We start from the raw sequence: 20730 nt of genomic DNA on the forward strand, positions 1-20730 counted from the left end.
TCTAAGTAAGACTGTAGAGTGAATGTTTCACCTCGGTTAATATTCTGTTCTGGGCACAGGATGCTGGAATGAATATATTTGACTCGTAATACTTTCTCATTCCTTCTTGACATTGTCTAACAGCATGGGACACTCCTCAGAGCAGCATCCTGTGGTGCCTAGGGTTGAATCTCAGAGCAAATTGCTTTCACTTAACCAAGGAAGAATAGCCAGCACTGTTCACTGCCTGTCCCTTTCTGTACTAAAGAAAAAGCTAGGTGATCAAGGATTCAGTAAATCAGCATTTCTGTCTAACTGTCCCGGTCCCTCATCTTTCTCCTCCCTCACCCAGAACCTAGCATGTTCTTAACTAGCTACTGGTGGCAGAGAACTAGAATAGATATTTGTACATATTTTAATTAGAAGTCCTAACAGTTAGTTGAATTTGACCTTGGTCTGTGTGAGAACCAGTCTGTTGGAGAAAACTTAAAATATCTCCTCATCTCTGAGACTCCCTGTTACTCAAGAGTCTTCTGGTCAGTGGTGGTTTGGAAACTTTGAGAACTGTGAGCAGGAGAAGCCCACAGAATGAATACACTTTATGTTCTAGAGAAGTTAAAATGAGAAACCAGGAGTGGGGGGTGGGAGGTGGGGATGGGTAGTGCCTCCCACCCAATCCCCCTTTCAGAGCCAGGACTTAGAGACATAACCACAGAAAGGGGGCCGTCCCCGAGAGCCCACAGGCCCTTTCCACCTGTGGCTGGACCCACAAGGCAGTCATGGCGTGGGCAAAGCCCTCGGCTATGGAGGTCAGTGGGCTCAGTCAGCCTCTCAGAACAACAGGCCGAGGCTGACTGAAGATTCGGAAAAGCTACGAGCCTCATGGCCAACCCGCTGTCTTCATAAAAACTACGGTGAAAGGGCTTTTTGCCTTTATTTCTTAAGTCATCTATCTTTTGCTTTCCATTTTAATTTTATTTTAATTTTGAGCTAGAGACTGGCCTTGAATTCACTCTGTAGCTAGTGTTGATCTTAAACTCTCATTCCTCCTGCTTCTGTCTCCCAAACGCTAGGTGTCGGTTTGTGCAACATAAGAAATCGAAGCCAGGGCTTTGTGACTAAGGCAAATATTCCAGCACCTAAGCCACATATCCAGGCCTTTTAATTTTTTAGCTGGTACATAAAACATACAAAATTGGATTCCTTAATGAGGTATTATGTATGTACATTCATATAAGTGTTTTCTTATGTGATGGTCAAATCAAGTTAAACATGCCTCTCTTGATACACATTTCGTTTTAAAAAATAATTTTAAGTTTTATGTGTTGTTTTTGTACATATTTTGCCTGCTTCTATAACTATGCATGCCTGATGTCCTCAAAGGCCATGGGACCCCTCTGGAACTTGAGTTATAGCTAATTTTGCACTGCCATGTGAGTACTGGGATTCAAACCTGTGTTCTCAGGAAGATCACCCAGGGCCCTTGGCCACTGAGCCATCTCTCCAGCCTACTTACCGCTTCCCTTACGAAGAAATATCTAACGTCCTTCTAGTGTATTTCTGAGATGCGCAGGACATTGTTAACAGTAGCCATCTTGCTACCTGGGCCATCTCAGCACCATGTCTTGTTCCTAACTGTAACTTGGCACAGGCTGATCAACCTTTCCTCATACCCTCCCCCCAAACACACAGCGTCAGTCACCCTGTCTCGGGCAAACTCTAGTCTGGGCTCATCTTCGAGACCAACCTTTTTGATTTTGGCTTAGGTGGAGTTATCTGTGTTTGGTTCTCTGTGACCGCCTTCCTTAGCATGATGGGCTCTAGCTCCGTCCAATTTGTCACCAACGACAAGACTGAACTCTTTTTACATGGCTGGATCCTGTTGTATCATATAGACTCATGACATCTGTGTTATCTATGCAGCAGCTTGTGGGCACATGGGCTGTTTCCATTACGTGGTCATTATAAACAATCCTTTAATAATGCTTCAATAAACAATAGGGCTGTCTCATTCGATGACACTAACCCGTGCCCTCCCTTTTATTTGCCTTTGCCATTTAAAAATCAATAGTGCATAAGATAATAGCGGACCAATCTCATAGTTGCTTCGGACATGCTCGAAGCACAGTCCTCTGAAAACCTATGCAGTTGGAGAAAAGAGTTCGTGCCTGAGTCCGGCGGCCTCTACATGGTCCCAATTAAGACCTCGTTTATATAATGAGGCATTAATGAGGTGTCACAGCTCCCTGTGTATCCAATTATGTCACATCACCTGAGTCATTACAGTATTCCTCCATGGCCACGGCTCACTTCACCTCTGATGTGCTCTCCAGAGGGTTTTGCTAATCGGCAGGTTGACTGAAAACAGGGAGAAGCTCATTGAATTCTCTGGCAAGGAGAGATGTTTTATTAGGAGAGGAGACTATATACAGGCTCTTCATCTCCTCTTATCCTGTTCCCACATCCGTAGTCCTTTCTAGCCCCAAATCACTTAGATGTATTTCAGCTTGTAAATCTTGTTTAGAGATGGGATTCCAGTCTTACTATGGAATTATGGGATGGGTAGCTCTCAGGCCTTAAAATGCAAACTGAGGTGTATTTGTTAATTCCACCTCGTGCCATGTATTATGAATGCATGGGATCCAGGGGTGATCGCTTACACCTGTAATCCCGGTACTCAGGACGCTGAGGCCTGAGAGTTATGAGTTTGAGTACATAGTGGGTCCAGGCTAGCCTGGACTAGAAAGAAACCCTACCTCCTCCTCCCCCCCAAAATAAATAATAACATAGACAACTGGTAAACTTGCCTTTCCCCATCCCTGTGTTTTCTTTAGGTCAATAGTGGGGCGCAGATTCTTCTTTATCATGGGAACTTTATACCTATATCGCTGTATAACTATGTACGTCACTACGTTACCTGTGCCCGGAATGCACTTCCAATGTGCTCCAAAGGTAAGTCTCTGGATCCCACAGAGAGGAACCAAGAAAGCAATTCCAAAGCACTCAGTCTATCACACAGTCTACCACATGCCGTCATAGGTATTAGCTGCAGCCTAGCATATTCTCTAATTTGCTTTAGATGTATATAGATATGCATATAGATGTGTATGTATATATATCAACATTCATTCTGTGAGGATTGTATGTATGTCCTGGCCACTGAAGTGTACAAAGCACAGGCCCTTCCCTGGAGCTTATATTCTTTCAAAGAATAACAAATAATAAATAAATTCACAATGTTTCCCATGATGGGAGTCTAGGCGATTATCAGGGGAAAACAGCAGGAACTTTTCTATAGAAAGGTCAGGGAAAGATGTTTTTTTTTAAAAAAAAAAAAAAAAAGCACTTGGTCAAGAGAGAGTCAGCCCCATGGATGGGATGAGAGTTGCAGGCCAGGACAACCATCTGCCCTGGGGTCAAGCGACACCAGGTAGTGGGAGGGTCAGTGGGGCTGGCCGCAGCTGCAAAGGTCCTCACTGCTGTTGAAGAAGGTGAGTCTGGGTGGTTATGTTTGTGACATTGATGTCACTGAGTTTGGGACACATGGTGCCGGTTAGATTGACAGGACATACGAATGCTGTGGATAGGGCCTGAAAGAAAACTGTCAAGGAGAGCTCCAGAGGATCACCCATTAGAAAGATGGAGTAGCCTTTGCTGCTGTTGAAGCCATCTGCAATGAAGTTAGTTTCCTCACATAGCATCCAGTCACAGGGGGTCATCCTTCACCTCAGACTCCTGTGCACTCTGGTTTATGAGATGGAAACTCACAGATCATGTGCTTTCTGGATGAGGGAGGGAGACTTCACCAAACACTAAGCAGATGTTGAGGGAAGGAAGACAGAGTGGTTCTGGAGAAGCCAGCCATCTCCCTTACCCAAATATAGGTGTGGTTTGGGAAAGCAGTCATTTCCTAGAGCCATTGAAGCAGTCCGAGTCTGTAATTAAAACGGTGTACGTATTGAATTTAAACACTGACTGGTTTGGGCTGAAACTAATTTAAGACATGAGAGTTTAGAAACTTAATGGGCATGTCTGAGTCTTCACTACCGAACACTATTATGGTGTGTTCGGTGGAGAGGTGGCATGGCAGGAGGAGGGCAGACCCTTCCTAGGAATGGATGAGGTTAGCAGAGAAGGGTAACTGATTATAGAAACGCAGATTAAAGGTCACCCTTCATGGAAGAGCTGCAGTTTCCCAAAGCCACGTCGGTAAACATGTTGGGGGATAATCATGCCAAAGATACTCTTGTCGGAGGTTCCGGGACTAATCACCTACCTCGGTCAGTGATCAGGCCCTCCCCCCCGAGGAGCAGTCTGCAGTTGCCTGCGACTCAGTTTTGTAAAACAGATACATGCATCTCCCTGTCTGGCTGACGAAGCCGTGGTGATAGAGAGCAGGAGTCAAAACTGCCTTCTAAATTTGGCCCAGCTGCTACTTGCAAGTGCTGCTTCGATGCCTGTGACCACAGGGCTCCTGGAGAGCTACCTGCTTCCTGTGTTGGCAAGGCTGTTGAATATCCTTCAGAGTGAGCAACGACAGATCTCCACATGCCGAACCTCTCGCTGTGAGAGGACAGCCCAGCTTATCACTCAGAATTAGCACGGTGGCAGCCAGGGTTCTCGCAGTTTGGCCATCAAGGTTCTGCCTTCCTTATCTAGTCCTTTGATTTGCTACAGACACACACACATACACTCACACACACTTTACTTTACAGCCAGAATGTCTATTTTCTTCATTGTTTGTCTAGGTGAAAGTTGGCTTAGTTGTAAAATGATATCATTTTTCTAAGTCATATTATATAGCGACAGTGACATTTTGTATAGCCATAGTGACGTGTTTGTTTCCCCATGGAAGCCTTTGGGGCTAGCTTCCCCTCCCTCACCATGGCTAAAGATGAAAAGCCAAAGGGCTTTTCTTTTTCTTCTTTCTAAGTCTTTTTTCCCTTTCATTAATAGAAAATTTTATACATGCATATTATATGTATGTATCAATCTTTTATTGGTAATAGATTTTCTTTTTCTATAACCCCTTCCTAAACCCTTTCCAGTTCCCCTCCCATCCGTATCCGCCCCCTTTCTGTCTCTCATTAGAAAACAAACATGCTTCTAAGGAATAAAAATAAAATATAATATGAAAGGACAAAAGCAGACACATCAGATAGGACAAGACAAACACACTGAAGGGGAAGAACCCAAGAAAAGGCACAAGAAACAGACATAGACACTGAGAACCACTTTCCTGCACACTCAAGAATCCCATAAACACTCAAAAGAGGAAACCACAATATATACACAAAGAGCATTGGGGGGGGTGGGGATAGAGAGGAAGGGAGAGGGAGGGAGGGAGAAAGGAAGAGAGGGGAAGAGAGATGGAGAGGGAATGAATGACTGAATTTAACCTCCAACAGGACACTGTGAGATAGGAAACTTCCAAAGGTGCCCTTTAGCTTCTTTCCTGTTGGCATCTACTGCTGGCATGCAGCCTGCCCTTAAGAGTAATTTGTTCCTGGAGGAGACTAAATCTCTGTTTGCAAGTGGTTATCAAGTGGAGGGAGCTTCTAGGTTAGGGTAGGGTCTTGTGTCCATTTCTCCTTTCGGCTCTAATCTGGCACTGACTGGTGCAGGTCCCGTGTGTGCTGGAGCCTCAGTCTCTGTGAGTTCACACCCACATCAGTCCTGTTGTGTTCAGAAGGCCTTGTCCCCTTGGTGTCCTCCATCCTTTCCTCTTCTGTCTCCTCTTCTGAAGGGTTCCCTGAGCCCTGAGGGGAGGGATTGATGGAAACAGCCCTTTTAGGGCTGAGTGTTTTAAGGTCTCTCACTCTTCTGTAAATTGTCTAGCTGTGGGCCAGAGGGCTTTTCTTAATGGAAGGACAGTGGTGAGGGTCAGGTTTCTGCAGCCACTGTGGACTGCTCTGTGCCTGCTTTATTTTTGTAGAATCCTTAAGTATGGGGTAGGGGAGGGGCTATGGATTTAGGTGTTCTGGTTGATGCTGCTTTCTTAGATTTCTGCGGGTTCCATTTTACATCTGACAGCCAGCTGCATAGACTGACGCCTGGAAGTTAGGAAATGAATTGAAATAGTGTTGTGTGATGTGTGGTGACTGCAGTAGACCTAGGGAAGGTCGTGAAGGTCATCCTCCAGTCCCAGTGCTCACTGTCCTCCCTCCCTGCCCAGCCATGCCCTTCCATTTCCCTGGATTTCCCTCCTCTCTTCTTCCGAAGTTCTGTTTAGCATTTTCAAAGCATATTCTCACATCTCGGGATTACCAGTGATAGGGCCTAAGGGATAAGAAGTTAACAGAGTGGGCCAGTGAGATAGCTTAGTGCGTAAAGGCATTTGCTGTCAACACTAGAGAACTGAGTTCGATCCCCAGGACCCACAGGACCCAAGTGGTAGAAGAACCAACACCCATAGGTTATCTTCCTAACTCCACATGTCCACATGTGCATGTGCCCCCCCCTCTCTTTCTTCCTCTCCCTCTCTCTCTCCTCATTCCCTCTCCCTCCCACTTTCCCTTTCCTTCTGCCTTTTTTTCTCTCTCTCCCTCTCTTTCTCACACACTCAGACACACACTCTCTCTCTCAAATAAATTAAATAAATAAATAAATAAATAAATAAATAAATAAATAAATAAATGTAGCCAACAGGAAAGGAAAGCAAAAGAATCTGTTTCTCAGTTCAATAACTGTATTCAACCAAAGGGCACCAGAAATCCACTTTTCAGTGTCTCCTGTTTCCACAAGAGGCACGTCCCAAGATGCCCAGTAGATGTCTAAACCTGCAGATAGCACTGAACACTATGTGTATAGTTTCCCTATATGTGTGTGTATGTATGTATGTATGTATGTATATACATACATATGTAATCAAATATGTATGTCTGATTAAATTTATAAACTAGGCACAGTAAAACAATTTTTTAAACTAATGATAAAGGGAGATACTAACGTGCTATAATACAAGTTAGTTGAACCTTAAAAACAGAAAGGAAACTTAAATTATTTTTTGTTGGGAGCTTTCCACTTCGTATTTTCAAGCTGTAGTTGACTGAATAACTGAGACCTCAGAGCAAACTGTACATGGGGCAAGGGTGAGGTCTGTCATATGCCAACACGGCTGAACAGAAGAGGGGCCACGTGTTACCTAGGAACTGCCATTATTATACCAAGTAGAGAGAGACCAATGACTTTGAGTGTCCCTGCCTTCAGAGAAGTGGACATGCGACAGGTGGGGGGAGGGGAATTAAAGGGGAATGCATCCTTTCTGTCTGGGGATGCAGTGCTTGGGCATTGCAGGTGACCTTTTGATTTCTTCTCATTGTGTGTGGTTTTGTGCCAGTCTCAGGACAGGAGAAGGATGATGACCTGAGGAGAGAGTAAGTGGTTGCTTTGTATCTTTGATATCAAAGGCCTGGTGCTTTAAACGATATAGTTGACCGAATGTCCTCTTGAGGACGCCTGAAGTCAGTCATGTGATCTGTCAACATGCCTGTTGAGGAGGGCTTCCTCAAGGGCATGCCCTCCTGACTCCAGAGCTCCTCTCTAGGTGAGATCAGTCGCCTGGTACTTGACTGTCTTGCAGACTGGATTCTTCATGCTTTCACTTTACCATAGCTTCTGTGATAACTAACTTCAGCTTGCAGTTTGGGAGAGTCTGCTTTGCAACCCTTCAGGCCTGTGAGAAGGCAACGTATAAATGTGCACCAGAGCAAATGTTCTCACGGCAGCCAGGAAGAAGAGAGAAAGACGGGGAGAAAAGGGTGCCCCGGACCTGGGAGGTTCACCACTTGAGGCCTGAGACCTCCTATAATAAGATTCCATAGCTTAACCGTCCCCCCTCCATCTCTGTCTCCCCTGACCACAGGTTGGCCTCGAACTCACAGAGATCTGCCTACCTCTGCCTCCATAGTATGAGTGCTTGGAATTTAAGGCTTGTGCCACCATCTGGCACTTAATAGCTGGCTCCTAAAAGCACCAAGCTGCTACCCTGGAAGTAATCCTTAATAGATGCTTACCTGGCTCATAATAGGACTGTCTGCCCCTGGGGACGCATTCTGCTTTTACCACCTAGGTGTGCTTGAAGCAAACATTAAAGCAAAATGTCTTAGAACCCTTCAGTCCCTCGCTATACTAATTCTGTTTTGAGTCATTTCTATTTGGTGCCTGACTAAGCACCAAACAACTGTGGTATGCTTGCCTCTTCACACGGGTCTCTTAGTAACCAGGTAGCGGTCTGTGATAGGTCAGCAGTATGTTTTAAGTCAAGGCATTTTCTGGTCCCCTCAAAGGAGATGTTTTAGGCAAAGATTTTGGATCTGGTCCTTATTGGATTGGGTGGGATGGTATTGTACCTGCTTCGAGTCTCTCCTCATCCATCTGGGTACACCCTCCGTCACAGTCACGTGTCCAGACATGCCGGTGTTTGCCCCACCTGCCACCCTAACCACTGGGGTGGTGGGACTGCTGCACTTCAGGCATCAGGGCTCAGAAGTTAGCAGAGCTGAAACCATTGAAGACATGTCACAAACCTGCCCCAAAGGTCACAAATAACTACTCAGTACCAGTCCTTCTGTGTGTCCCTTTTATGTAGACAGATATGTGATGTCTTCCTGAGTACCATTCTCAGACAGTCTATGTTGACTTTTCTGAATTAGGAATCCCAGAGCTGTTCACCCAGCCCTCCACTTCTCTTTTAAGCTTTCCTACCTCATATTCTAACTTAATCTTGCTGGCCTGCTTCAATTTTCATAGGAAATATATTTTTTTTAACTACTGCCCTGACACTCTTGCTCCAGCCTGTCATTGATTCTTATGACAATGCTGTGGTTTAGAGGGTCTTCTATACCCTTGACCTCTGTGTAGAACTGAGATTCCCTGTGATATGCTTTCCCAAAGTTTTGAAAGTCCTTTGAAAGTTCTGAATCCCTAATCTGTTTCTTCCAACCCTATCTAAATTATAAAGTGAGTTTCTTGTAACCGTGTTACCAGCAGACACCAATGGCGCTGTATGCACACACCTGATGCTACCCACTTAACACAGGGTACTGATAGCTGCAGTGTGCCGCTTAGTCAGATGGTAATGGTCCCAGATCCTCACTTCCTTCTGCCAAAAGGAAACAACGTAGCTCTAATCTGCTTTTTAGCACATAGTGGTGAAGTCATTGGTTATTAATATTTTTAAAAGCTTTGCCCAAGGACACAACACCGCTAAACCATATTATTAGTAACATAATGAATAATTTAAAGCATGTCAATAAACCCCAACCAACATAATGAGGAGAAGCTAGTTTGAGGAGCTTCCTCTTGGAATATTTTTTGACTTTTTATGCTACAAGGAAAAAAATTTAATAAGAAGATAAATATCACAGCCTGGTGACTTTTCTGACTGAAACATGGTTTTGAACATCTTGTAAACTTCCCTCTGTTGTCTTCTGTCACTCAGCTCAATGGAGACTCTCAGGCAAAAATACAACGGATTCTCCGGCTGATTTCTGGTGGTGGATTGTCTATCACGGGATCACACATCCTGTGTGGAGACTTCCTCTTCAGCGGTCACACTGTTGTGCTGACACTTACTTACTTGTTCATCAAAGAATGTAAGTAACCTTGGCCATTCCTCCCTGAACTGACCCCTGTGATGCTCGGGGTCCCGGGGTCTTGACTGGGATGGCATCCCTGTGCTTCTGGGATTGACAGTTAGGAGAGAGGAGGATGTCAACACTCTGTGCACTGCGTGCGTTATCACTCGCCTAGTCATTTGTGGCCTGAAGCCAAAGGGTAAACTCTTAAGAATTTTTTTATTTCTAGCATGAAGGGTAAACTCCTATGGATTTTTTTTAGCAAGCCCCCAACATCTCCCTTCTTCCTTAGTACTTACTTCTCAAGGCACAGTGCTTTTAATATCAAGACTAAGAACAGGTCAAGCATGCTATGCATGCCTTTAATCCCAGAACTTGGGAGGGAGAAGCAGAAGATCTTATGAATTCAAGGCCAACCTGGTCTATATAGTGAGTTCTAGGCTAGCCAAAGCTATGAAGTGAGACTCAGTCTCAAAATTTTTGGATGAAGTAGGAAAAAAAATGAAAGGGTAAATGTGTTGTAAAAAGACTAGTGCATTCTAAAGACAAGGACAAGGGACCTTGGTTCATGTATTCTACAATGCCCGGAAGTTCATGAATATCTCAAGTTTATCCACATCCCTTGCCTGATTTAATTCCAATGTGATCTTCCCAGCCTCCTCTGCGGCATTAGGGCATCTGGTGGAATATCTCCTCCTTATGAAACAGAAATCTCTTTCCATATGGATACACTGAGTTCCCTTTATATAAAGCCCTTATATTTTGTAGTAGTTTGTTGTTTTAATGGTTCTAGTAGTTAACTTTTTCAACCTGACTGGTTGGTGTTTGCCTTCTTGAAATAAGGTCTTGTGCAGTACAGGGTGGCCTAGAACTCACAGCCCTCATGATTCCTGAGTACTTCCCAGTGGTTTTTACTGATGAAACAGTGTCTTGTTGACTAAAGGTCTGTAATGGTCCTAGCTACGTAGCAGGTCCCTTGATGTTGCTTCCCAAGCCCATCCCCTCCATCCTTGTGGGTGCTGATGCTTCTTCTTTGTTTGCATCACTGTTTCCTGTTCCAAAATGCCCTTTTCCCAATGTTTCCAGAAGCTTCTCTCCATTATCTTTGTTTGGCATGGACAAAAGAGCTTTGGGCATTGTCCCATTTACTTTTCTCTCTTTGTGAAGAGACCCCCATAGCCAAAGCAATTCATGAAAGAAAGAGTTTACTTGGGGCTGTACAGTTTCAGAGAATGAGTAGAATCCATGACCACCATGGCTGGGAGCATGGCAGTGTGCAGGCATGGCCATTGAAGCAGTAGCCGGGAACTCACATGTTGAGACAACCACCACAAAACACAAAGAAAACTAACAAGGAAGGCATGGGCTTTGAAACCTCAAAGCACATCCCCAGAGACACACATCCTCCACCAAGGCCACACCCCTTAGCGCTTCCTAAATAGTACCAAGGATTCAAACACATGAGCCCCCAAGGGCTATCTCAATCAGACCATCACAGGCCCAAACCTGCCTCCATAGAGCTCTATAGGGGGTTCTTATCACCTTTGCATTAAAAGCCCAGGGAGCTTCCATACCTATCCTTTATCTCTGTGTGCACTGTATTGGGGGGATGGGCTACTTCATCTCTTCACAAACCCCAGGGACTCCTCACTAAATGGGATGCCACAGTTCTGATATGTAATGATTACTTGTGGTGGCATGTTCTTTATGGTACTGGTTTTAACTTTTGCCCAAGGAAGTTCTATCCATAGAAGGTCCATCTTTGTCTAGACCAGTGGTAGAGTCTTCAATCTGTAGGTCATAGGAAGCTTACAGAACATGGTATCACATGTCACAGGAAAGGCACTGTGTATTGAAAACCATGAAGTAGTGAAGAGAAAACATCCCAAGGAACATAGTGTCAGTTTAGTCGATATCTAAAGAGCGAGTGAAATGACATTTAAATGGGGCTGGCTTACAGTTTCAGAGGTTTAGTCTGTCATGGTGGGAAGCATGGCAGCATCCAGTCAGACATGGTGCTAGAGGAGCCTAGAGTTCTACATCTTGATTCAAAAGCAGCGGAAGGAGACTGTGTGCTATACTGGGCATAGCTTGAGCATATATAAACCTCAAAGCCCTTCCCCACAGTGACACACTTCTTCCAACAAGGCCACACCTACTGCAGTAAGGCCACATCACCTAATAGCTCCACTTCCTATGGGCCAACCATTCAAACTCATGAGTCTATGGGTGCCATGCCTATTCAGCCCCCCACAGTGGGCTTCAAATTTGGAGAGAGACCCTGTCTCAAATTCATGGTTTCATGGTTTAACATGAAAGGTTGTTATATCATACCAATGTGCTCACTGGAATCTGGTTTCTTTAAAAATCGTGCCTATAGCCTTCTTCAGCCGTGGCTGTTAATACTGTAGATCTGGCCTTGTCATCAATGGATTTCCTTAGTGCTTGCTACTGACCTGAGTCCATTTCCTGCCAACTCTGCCTGAGATCTCACACAGACAAATGGAGGTCCCTACTCGATGTTATTCCTCTAGCTAGAATGAGCAAACAATCAGGATTCCCACTGGTCCTTTTGATTTCAAAATAGTTTCTCCTGGCTGGAAATGGGTAGTCTTACCTCTGAGGACTCTGAAGCAGGAGGATTGTTAGTTTAAGGCTAGCATGGGTTACATAGTGAGACATTTTCTCAAAACAATAAATAGCAGCAAAAAATATCTTATAGGTAGAGAGAGGACAGACAGTAGGTTGTGGTCTCAATGTAGGATCATATAAAATGCATTTTCATAGAAGATCACATGAGGGTTTCCCAGAATTCCTTGGGAAAAAACCATTTGCAATGACGCCAGTAGTAAAATAGCCATTGGCCACATCACTCCTGCTTGCCCATTTCAGCTCTGCTTCTGGCAATTCATGATGCACAATAGTTCTAATGTGCCCAGACATCTTGAGCTGTTAATAAGTCCCCAATCCTACATATAGAAAAGTAAGTCAGACTGAAACTTCTGGAGGGCTGGGACCAGAGGGACAGGAGAGCACATTTAATGAGAGACCTAGCTTTGTCAGGGTTGCCTTCATTTTCAGTGTCATAATCAAAAACCACTGGGCTGCCCTGGGCCCCACGCGGCCTCTTCTGGCTTGTAAATCCTAGGATTCTGTGAGTTAACTTGGAGAGTGTAGGAGCAGGGTGACATGATTAGCTGATGGGGAACAACCCCAAAAGAGAGAATACAATTTAAGGGTACGGTTCAACTTGGGACCCACACAACCGCTGAGGTTTGGTTTGATATCTTTGGCAATGCGGGATTCTATATGGGAAGGTCCAGACCTGTGAGAGACTTCTCATGTTTGCAAACTTTGCTGTGCAAACCTTGTTCCTTGATTTAAAACTATTGGTTAAGTAAAATTGGCCACAGGCAAGTATTGGAGGGATTAGAGGTAGAAGGGTCTGGAGTGACTTGGTTGGAGGAGAGAAAGAGGAAGGATGGATGAGAGAGAAGAGAAAGCTTCCGTGAGGAGAGATAGACCATGAGTACGTGGCCAGAAGAAATTGCAAGTATCTGGGGCACGCAGCTGAGGTGGTAGCCAGGCCAACCGTTAGAAGATTAGATCAGGGGTTACCAACCAGGAATTGTCAAAGTCAAATAGACTAATCATAAGTCTGAGTCTCCTTTATTTGTAAACTAGTTGGAGATAAGCTTAAATTGGTTGTACTACCCAGAACTGTAACTGCTTTACCAAGAACCATGGTGTGTGCAAACAGCACCCATTGAGCCTGTTATCTGCCATTGGGGGAGTCAGCCTTGTACCCTTTGCTCTAACCATTCTTTTACAGTTGAGCATGTATGTCACTATGGATGTAAACACTGTTTACTATGAAATTGATTTCTGCCTATTGGATCATTAACCTTTTACCAGGAGCCAGTAAAGCTTTAAAACAGAAAGGAAGGGAACGGTGCCAAATGGCCAGATAACCAAGGGTAGGCTGGCTCGGCCATGCCTGTCACAAACCCTTACTTGAGATCCAGTTGGGGGTTGTGACCGTGTCTATCCCCATGCGGGCCTCGGTTCTCTCCCAGATAGTTCAGTGGCCACGAGGCCAGAGCTTTCCACCGGAGAGCCACACCATGCAGTCAACGATGGTGGTAGAAAACTGCCCAGCGTCAAATCTTGCATGCCACCATGACATTCCCCACCACAGATGTGCACATGAAGAAATAAAAGCAAGCTTAAGACATCAAACTATCCCTGCTTTCTAATTGTGTCCCCCTTATTTCCACAGACCTTCTCTTTGGTCCTTTATTCTTTGTCTTTCCCGTTGGGTCATGTTTGTGAGCTAGTATGACCCAATCCTAACCAACCTAATGATTCGATTATTTTCCTTACTAAATACATCGTTGAAGGTGGGCAAGCCCTAGAATATCATCTCACTGCCCATCAACCCCGAGAGTGACTGTCATACCTGCTAATGTGGTCCCCTCTGCACTCCCTCCACCTGGGAAAATGGAGGCTGTTCATTGCCAGGGGAGTCTTAACTGGTCTGTTTGAGGTTAACTGGGGCCATTGTACGATGTAGCTCAGGAGGAGAGCATTTTCTTAGCATTCATAAGACCCTGGATTCCATGCTCAGCCCCCTCAGTTGGTCCGTCTATCCGTCCATCCGTCTGGCCATCCGTCTCTGGAGTGGTACTGACTCTGCTCTCTCATTGTGCAGACTCACCTCGTCACTTCTGGTGGTATCACTTAGTCTGCTGGCTGCTGAGTGCCGCTGGGATCATCTGCATTCTCGTAGCGCACGAACACTATACTGTCGATGTCATCATTGCTTATTACATCACCACGAGGCTGTTTTGGTGGTACCATTCCATGGCCAATGAAAAGGTGAGCGAGGGCGAAGATCCCGGGGGAGGGCTGTTCTTTGTGTTCAGGGACCCACTTTGACAGGTGTGTGTGTGTGTGTGTGTGTGTGTTAGATCACTTCATGGGAAGGGCTGTTGTTGACACCCAGCGGTACGGCTTGGTCACTTCAGTTAAACTTACTGTCATTGCTGCTTATGTGAAAAGCAGCAGCGACGACAAAGAACTTCACAAGCATACATGCCATGTGTGGATTACGAACGCTGCAAAGTTACATACAGCACAGCTTTCCAGTTCAGCTGGTTTTAACTAGAATAGAAGCACTATATACTAGTACTAGCTGAAGACTTAGGAACCCTCTCTGGAGAAGCATTAGGGTGCAGCTTGGTAATCAATGCCCCTTGGCTTGCTGCTTATATTTGGGGTGATCAACAGCACCTCTATCTTTCCTTCTCCTTTCTGTTCTAGGATGCCCCCCATTCTTTGCCCACTCATTCTTACAGTGCTTATTCAAGTGTCACCGCACCCCACCCCAACCCTTACAACCATCCTGGGAAGTTTCTCAGTTTGTTCTCTCCTTTTGAGCCCAAAAGTTGCCTCATCATCTGCACCACCACCAAAGGCTTTTCTAACCTTGGTAATACAGTTGGTCTGTGTGCCATGACTGGCTTATCTTAGAATAGATTTCCCTGTGGCGCCTGACGATTGCCCTTTCTGTGGACCCCTTTATTTCGCTCGGCTGTCCAGTGACTCCTCACTGTGGGACCGTCTGCCTCCATTTGCCTTTGTACCCACCAGTCTAGATTCTTCCTGACACCTAAACCGCTATCTCCGTCCCTCCCCTTGGGTATGCTCAGCCTCCTGAGTTCTTCCACTCTGCCTTGGCCCTTCTTTCTGACCACAGCACATCCTGAAAACGCTGCCTCAGGGAACTGCAGGCAGAGGTCTCATGAGTCACAGAGGGCAGGACCAGGGGGCCAAGGTCAAGGCAGAGCTGAGGAGAAGGCAGGGCAGCAGTGACCACCATGCGACTTCGTTTCTGTTCACCTGCTAAGTGACATTTAATTGAGAAATCTAAACGGCACTCACAAACAATGACTTAATCTCATTTTTGCCACCCTCTCCAGAACTTGAAGGTCTCTTCCCAGACGAATTTCTTGTCTCGGGCTTGGTGGTTCCCCATCTTCTACTTTTTTGAGAAGAACGTACAAGGCTCAATTCCTTGCTGCTTTTCCTGGCCACTGTCCTGGCCCCCGGGCTGCTTCAAGTCATCGTGCAAAAAGTATTCACGGGTCCAGAAGATCGGGGAGGAGAATGAGAAGTCTACCTGAGCTGCCGATCCGGCAGCCGCTTCTACACCAAAAGAGTCCGTGCTGCAACCAAAGGCGGAGCTATATATTTATTTTCCGAGAACTGACTGGTAAAATGAAGTGGACCAAATTTTATGCAAAGGATTGGAGCGATGAAGTATTACCTTTTGGCCTTTTTTTTATTGTTATTATTCATCCCAAGAAACATATATTTTCTCGCAGCTCTTCATTCACTGATGACGAAGGTCCCAAGCTGGAGTTCTGAAGAGGCGGCAAAGAACACGCTGAGCCTCTCCGCGCCTTCCTTCGCTTCCACGTTCTTTCCAGATTGCTTTTTTTTCCTCCCTTCAAGGTCAGAAGAGTTTGCTAACGTTTTGAATAAAATGTCTGGATATATACAGCCGCGGTGTAAATACGGTCAGTTGAGGGCAGCGTGGTTTCACCCTGGAGCTTAGTAGGGGCAGCCCACAGGTGGGTCAAGGTCATTAGGGGGAGGTCTGGTATTCCCTCCCCACCACCTACCCCCCCCCCCAGCACTATTCATGACTTTTACTTTCTTAAAAAAAACTGGTAATTTTAATTTTTTAAAGAATGAGTATTGCAAGGACATGTGAAAGTGATACACCCATGGATTTTTCCCCCTCTGTGGGGATTTTTTCCACTTTCAAGTATCTGTGGCAGATACACAGGAAGCACAGGGATTTCCCTGCTATACACAATAGAGGCTGCCTGCCTGGAGCCCAAGGTTGGTTGACCACACCAGCACAGGCTGAAAACACACATGTGAACAGGTGCTCCCACGGGAGAGCCAGCTTGTGCTCCCCTGCTAGCTTGGGCCCTGCTGCGATGTGTTTCTTGTTGGAATCTAGAGAAACATTTGGCCGCATTCCATGAAAACATTTTCTTTTTCGTTAATAGCGGGCATCGCAGGAAATGCGAGATGGATCCCGAAGGTTTACTGTTTCCCTGCCTTTGAGTAAGATCCTCCCGAAGTGGTCCTTAGGGCACACACCACCTCTGAGTGGTTCACTTCACCCCGTGCACATAACCCATGGTGCTGCACATGAACACACCCCGGGCATCAGCTCTCGACTACAGCCTTGTGGGAACGGGCGACAGCTGTATCTTATGTGAAAAGATGGATCTCTAAGATCGGATGCATTCAGAACATCTGATTCAGTTACAAGGTTACTCAGTGCTGGGACCTCATAGTCCTTGCCTTGGTTTATATTGACTGGAAGATTTGTTTGTAGAACTTCTAGAAAAAGCTCTAAGGTTTCACAGCATGGGAGCAGAGGAAGGAGAGACCCAATAGAAGAGGTGGTTCCATTGGGTATGGAATGGAATAGAGATGGGTATGGAATAGAGAACAACCCTGGGTACATCCCTGAAAGCTAGTCAACCTTGATTATTCAAAATTAAACTCTAAATTGCTTAGGGGGGTGGAAAGCACAATACAGATCTGTTCAGAAGGGCCGTTGTCTTCTGGTGCTATAACTCTGTGTATGTGTTTCAGAGTGTCTCTTTTTCTGTTACTGGGTAGGTAAAGGATAGGGTGCTAAATCCAAAGCCCCGAGAGAGAATGACTTAAATCTGGCTATCCACATGAGAGTAGAGACCCTAAACATCTTTGGCAGACTTTGAAATACAGGGATTTTTTTCAAGTATTTTTATCAAGTAAGCCAATAATAAATACTTACCCAGTTTGCCTTGTACTAGACAATTCTGTACAACTCCCGTGTTCATTTCCCCAACTTTGTGTTGGAGCAAACTGTCTTGCTTCTGGGTCTGATTATGAGAGAATCATTTGGCGCTGACGGCTGGGCTTGGCTCTATGAGTCTCTCATTGAAACAAAACACCCGAGAGCCTTATGCAGCTTTGGCTAGGGATTCTCCGTGTCTCTTCAACCAAGGAAAACACTCAAACGTTATTACATTTCATGCTGATTGTTGGGAACCCTTCAAACAGTAAACCTTGCATTCAGTCAAGTGAACCAGGCTATCAGAAACAATTACCATCACTTTCTAAAGGTCTGAAAATACCCATGAGCCTTGTGTGGACCCTACTGTCCCCTGTTCTTGTATTTGCTGTGATTCTCTAATAGATGCTGGTGAGAACGCATGTGGCTTGAGAATGAGAGGGAAAGGTCAAAGTTTCAAGGCTCAAAAGATGACAACTCATTGCAGAGTAGAAAAGCACGTGTAAGAGCCCCCTCAGCAAACCATTTTGGGATATAAAATATAGACCGATATGATGTTGCCTTTGAAACTAATCTTTGAGATGGCTCAGATTGGTCTCCAACTTTCAATTCTCCTGCATCAGCCCCCTGGGTGCTGGGATTGTGGGGGGTTGTTTCCATGCCTACCCAGAGCAGTAAATGAAAACAGCACCCTTTCTTTGCCCATTAAGATGCAGATCTTACCCATTACCTGTGTTTTCTGGGAGCCTGTGCTCCTGTTGGAAGGCTTTCCTGTAAGATAGTGCTTCTGGAATATAACGTCTACAAATACAGAACACACATGAAATCCGCCACATGTCCCTCCTGACCCTTCCCCATGGGGATGGAGTTCTCTGAGACTTCAGTTTTGAGCTCCACTAGATGTGGAAGAGGAAGTGTCCTTTCCCCCAGTTCCTCCTGATCTAATCGTGACTGTCTTTTGGGTTGCTGTCACCACAGGAAGCAGGTCTTTGCTGGGGACAGAAGGCAGGCTGAGAGTCAGCCCTTGATACTCTCTGCAGGTTTGCGGCCATCCATTCCTTGCTGTATCGCCAGCGCCTCCTGGTGGCCATATGTCGCGTTTGAAATGCGGACGCCGATTTAAAAAAAATATATTTTCAAGGTTTCTCTAAAGTTTATCTGTTGGACTTTTTGTTGTTGCTGTTGTTCAGGGGTTTTGTTGTTGGTTTTTGTTTTTGTTTTGTTTTGTTTTTTGCCAAAAGTTGAAAATGTCATAGTAAAGGAGATATTTTAAAGACATTCTCATCCTTCCCAAAGAGAAAGTGCTCAGAATCTGGATCAAAGAAAGTTCAAAGGTCATGTTTACCTCCTCCGTCACAATCATTCATGTCTGGTCTATAACTTACAGACTCTGTTTACTTCAAAGCCCAAAGTCAACTGTCTCTTTCTTATTCGTGTGCCAGATTCATCATTTCACTTATAACTAAAAGGTCTTACCTTGTTCCATAAACATTTTAAACTTCTTGTTAATGTTTTGGTTTTATACTATAAAACTAATTTAAAAATTAAGCCAGTCTTAACACACTCACCCCTGTCTGTAATGTAAGGAAGTATGAGAAGGAATTTCTTTTTTGTTGTTTGTTTGTTTGTTTGAGACTGGGTTTCTCTGTATAGCCCTGGCTGTCCTGGAACTCACTCTGTAGACCAGGCTGGCCTCGAACTCAGAGAATCCACTGCCTCTGCCTCTGTCTCCTGAATGCTAGGATTAAAGGCACATGCCACCACCGCCTGGCGAGAAGGAATTTCTTAATAAATGAGTTTACATGTCTAAATCAAGTGTAAGTTATATGCATTGTGTTGGAGCCTTTTCTACGTTTATGTGTAAAGATTTCTGATATTGTTGTCTTTAGAGCCATTGCGTTGCAATAATTTAGCTCCTTTGACTAATTTGACAAAATACATCTTTTATGAAGAAGTACTCTTGACTTTGGTATCTGAATACTGAAAATCATGTCAGAGGTACCCAAAGATAAGTTTTTATACAGATCGATGCCTCGTAAGTGCTGGTTTCTTACCCACTAAACTAACTTGCTGTACTGTGTTCTCAATGAGTCATGAAAGACAAGAGTGGGCCACTGTAGAGTTATTTAAACTGTCCTTTCAAAGATAAGAAACTAAGCTAATCTAGTTGCCAAGTGGGAATTCCTTATTTAATTTACCTCCTATGCAATGATTAATGCTGCAAAATGTTTGGTTAATAAGTTATAGTACATTCACAAAAGAAAAAATGTTCTTAAGGTGTGAGAAGCAGCCAGTTGCTTTCTTTTGGAAATTTACTATACTGTTTCAATGTGTTAAGTGCCTTGTTGTAAAGTAAAATTTTAAGTCTAGAATTCATTATTTTCTTGACCTATATTTTTCATTATGATTATCTACTGTGTGCTGTTGTAATCATTTTATTAAATGCTTACATTTTAATCAAATATATGCGTTTCAGTCTTTCCTTCTATCCACTCCTATCTTGTATGTTTTTAAAAATTGTGTGTGTGTGTGTATCAGAAGACAACTTTCTGGACTCTTAGGACCAATCTCAGACCCCCAAGCTTGCACAGAAGGCTCCCTTACCCACTGAGCATTTTATAGTACCTTAATCACTCATTTGTCACATGGGATTTAAGTTGAAGTCTTGTTTTCATTGTCCGTTTAAGGGAAATTTTCCTTTGTTTGGAAATGTACTTTCCATATTGTGAACACATTCTAGGAGGGATATAGGAATCTTTATTGGGTTCTTTGACCTACTTACTCTTCTCCACCCCAATCCCTTCCAACCCCACCCCCACCCCCAACACTAAGAAGGAAATAAAGAAGGTTAGACATGAAAGGGTGTGTAGACTTCCTGCTGGTTGCTGGTGTCAAGTTCCTTCTGGCAAGCTGAATCTTTGTCATCAGAATATCTCCAGTCAGCAACTCAGCAGCAGCAGGGGAGCAGCAGCCTCCACAAGCCCTCTTGGGGCTCTGGAATTTATGCCCTCTTAAGAGTTCCCAGAATTCCAAGCGTAAACTATCTGCAGCTGGCAAAAATCATGTCCCTCCTAGAGCATGAGACAAATCACAGTTAACAGCTGTGGACAATCTTAAGCAACCCCATATGCCACACCTGGGATTAAAACAAAAAAAAAATATTTACATAACTGGAAACAAATTCTCACTACAGAATATGACTTGTTTGCTTGAATTTATTTAAATTTAAGTGCCTGCTTGGCAATTAAAACTAATTTTTGTTTCTATTCAGAAGAGTGTGTAGTTGGACCCACAAATGCCTAAAGCTGT

General features: G+C 44.5%; 1 protein-coding gene across 5 annotated transcripts in view; it reads left to right on the plus strand.

The window, feature by feature from the left end:
• Positions 1-19883, plus strand: part of Sgms2 (sphingomyelin synthase 2) — a 79781-nt gene extending 59898 nt beyond the window's left edge. For all 5 annotated transcript variants that reach the window (XM_052179232.1, XM_052179233.1, XM_052179231.1 and 2 more), the window contains 4 exons: positions 2814-2931; positions 9422-9575; positions 14269-14435; positions 15539-19883. In XM_052179232.1, the coding sequence (XP_052035192.1) occupies positions 2814-2931; positions 9422-9575; positions 14269-14435; positions 15539-15742 (643 nt within the window). In that variant the 3' untranslated portion in view covers positions 15743-19883. The remainder of the gene's footprint in view (positions 1-2813; positions 2932-9421; positions 9576-14268; positions 14436-15538) is intronic.
• The last annotated feature ends 847 nt before the right edge of the window (positions 19884-20730 follow it).

The sequence above is a fragment of the Apodemus sylvaticus genome, chromosome 4 (assembly GCF_947179515.1).
Source record: "Apodemus sylvaticus chromosome 4, mApoSyl1.1, whole genome shotgun sequence".
In the NCBI taxonomy this organism is placed as follows: Eukaryota; Metazoa; Chordata; class Mammalia; order Rodentia; family Muridae; genus Apodemus; species Apodemus sylvaticus.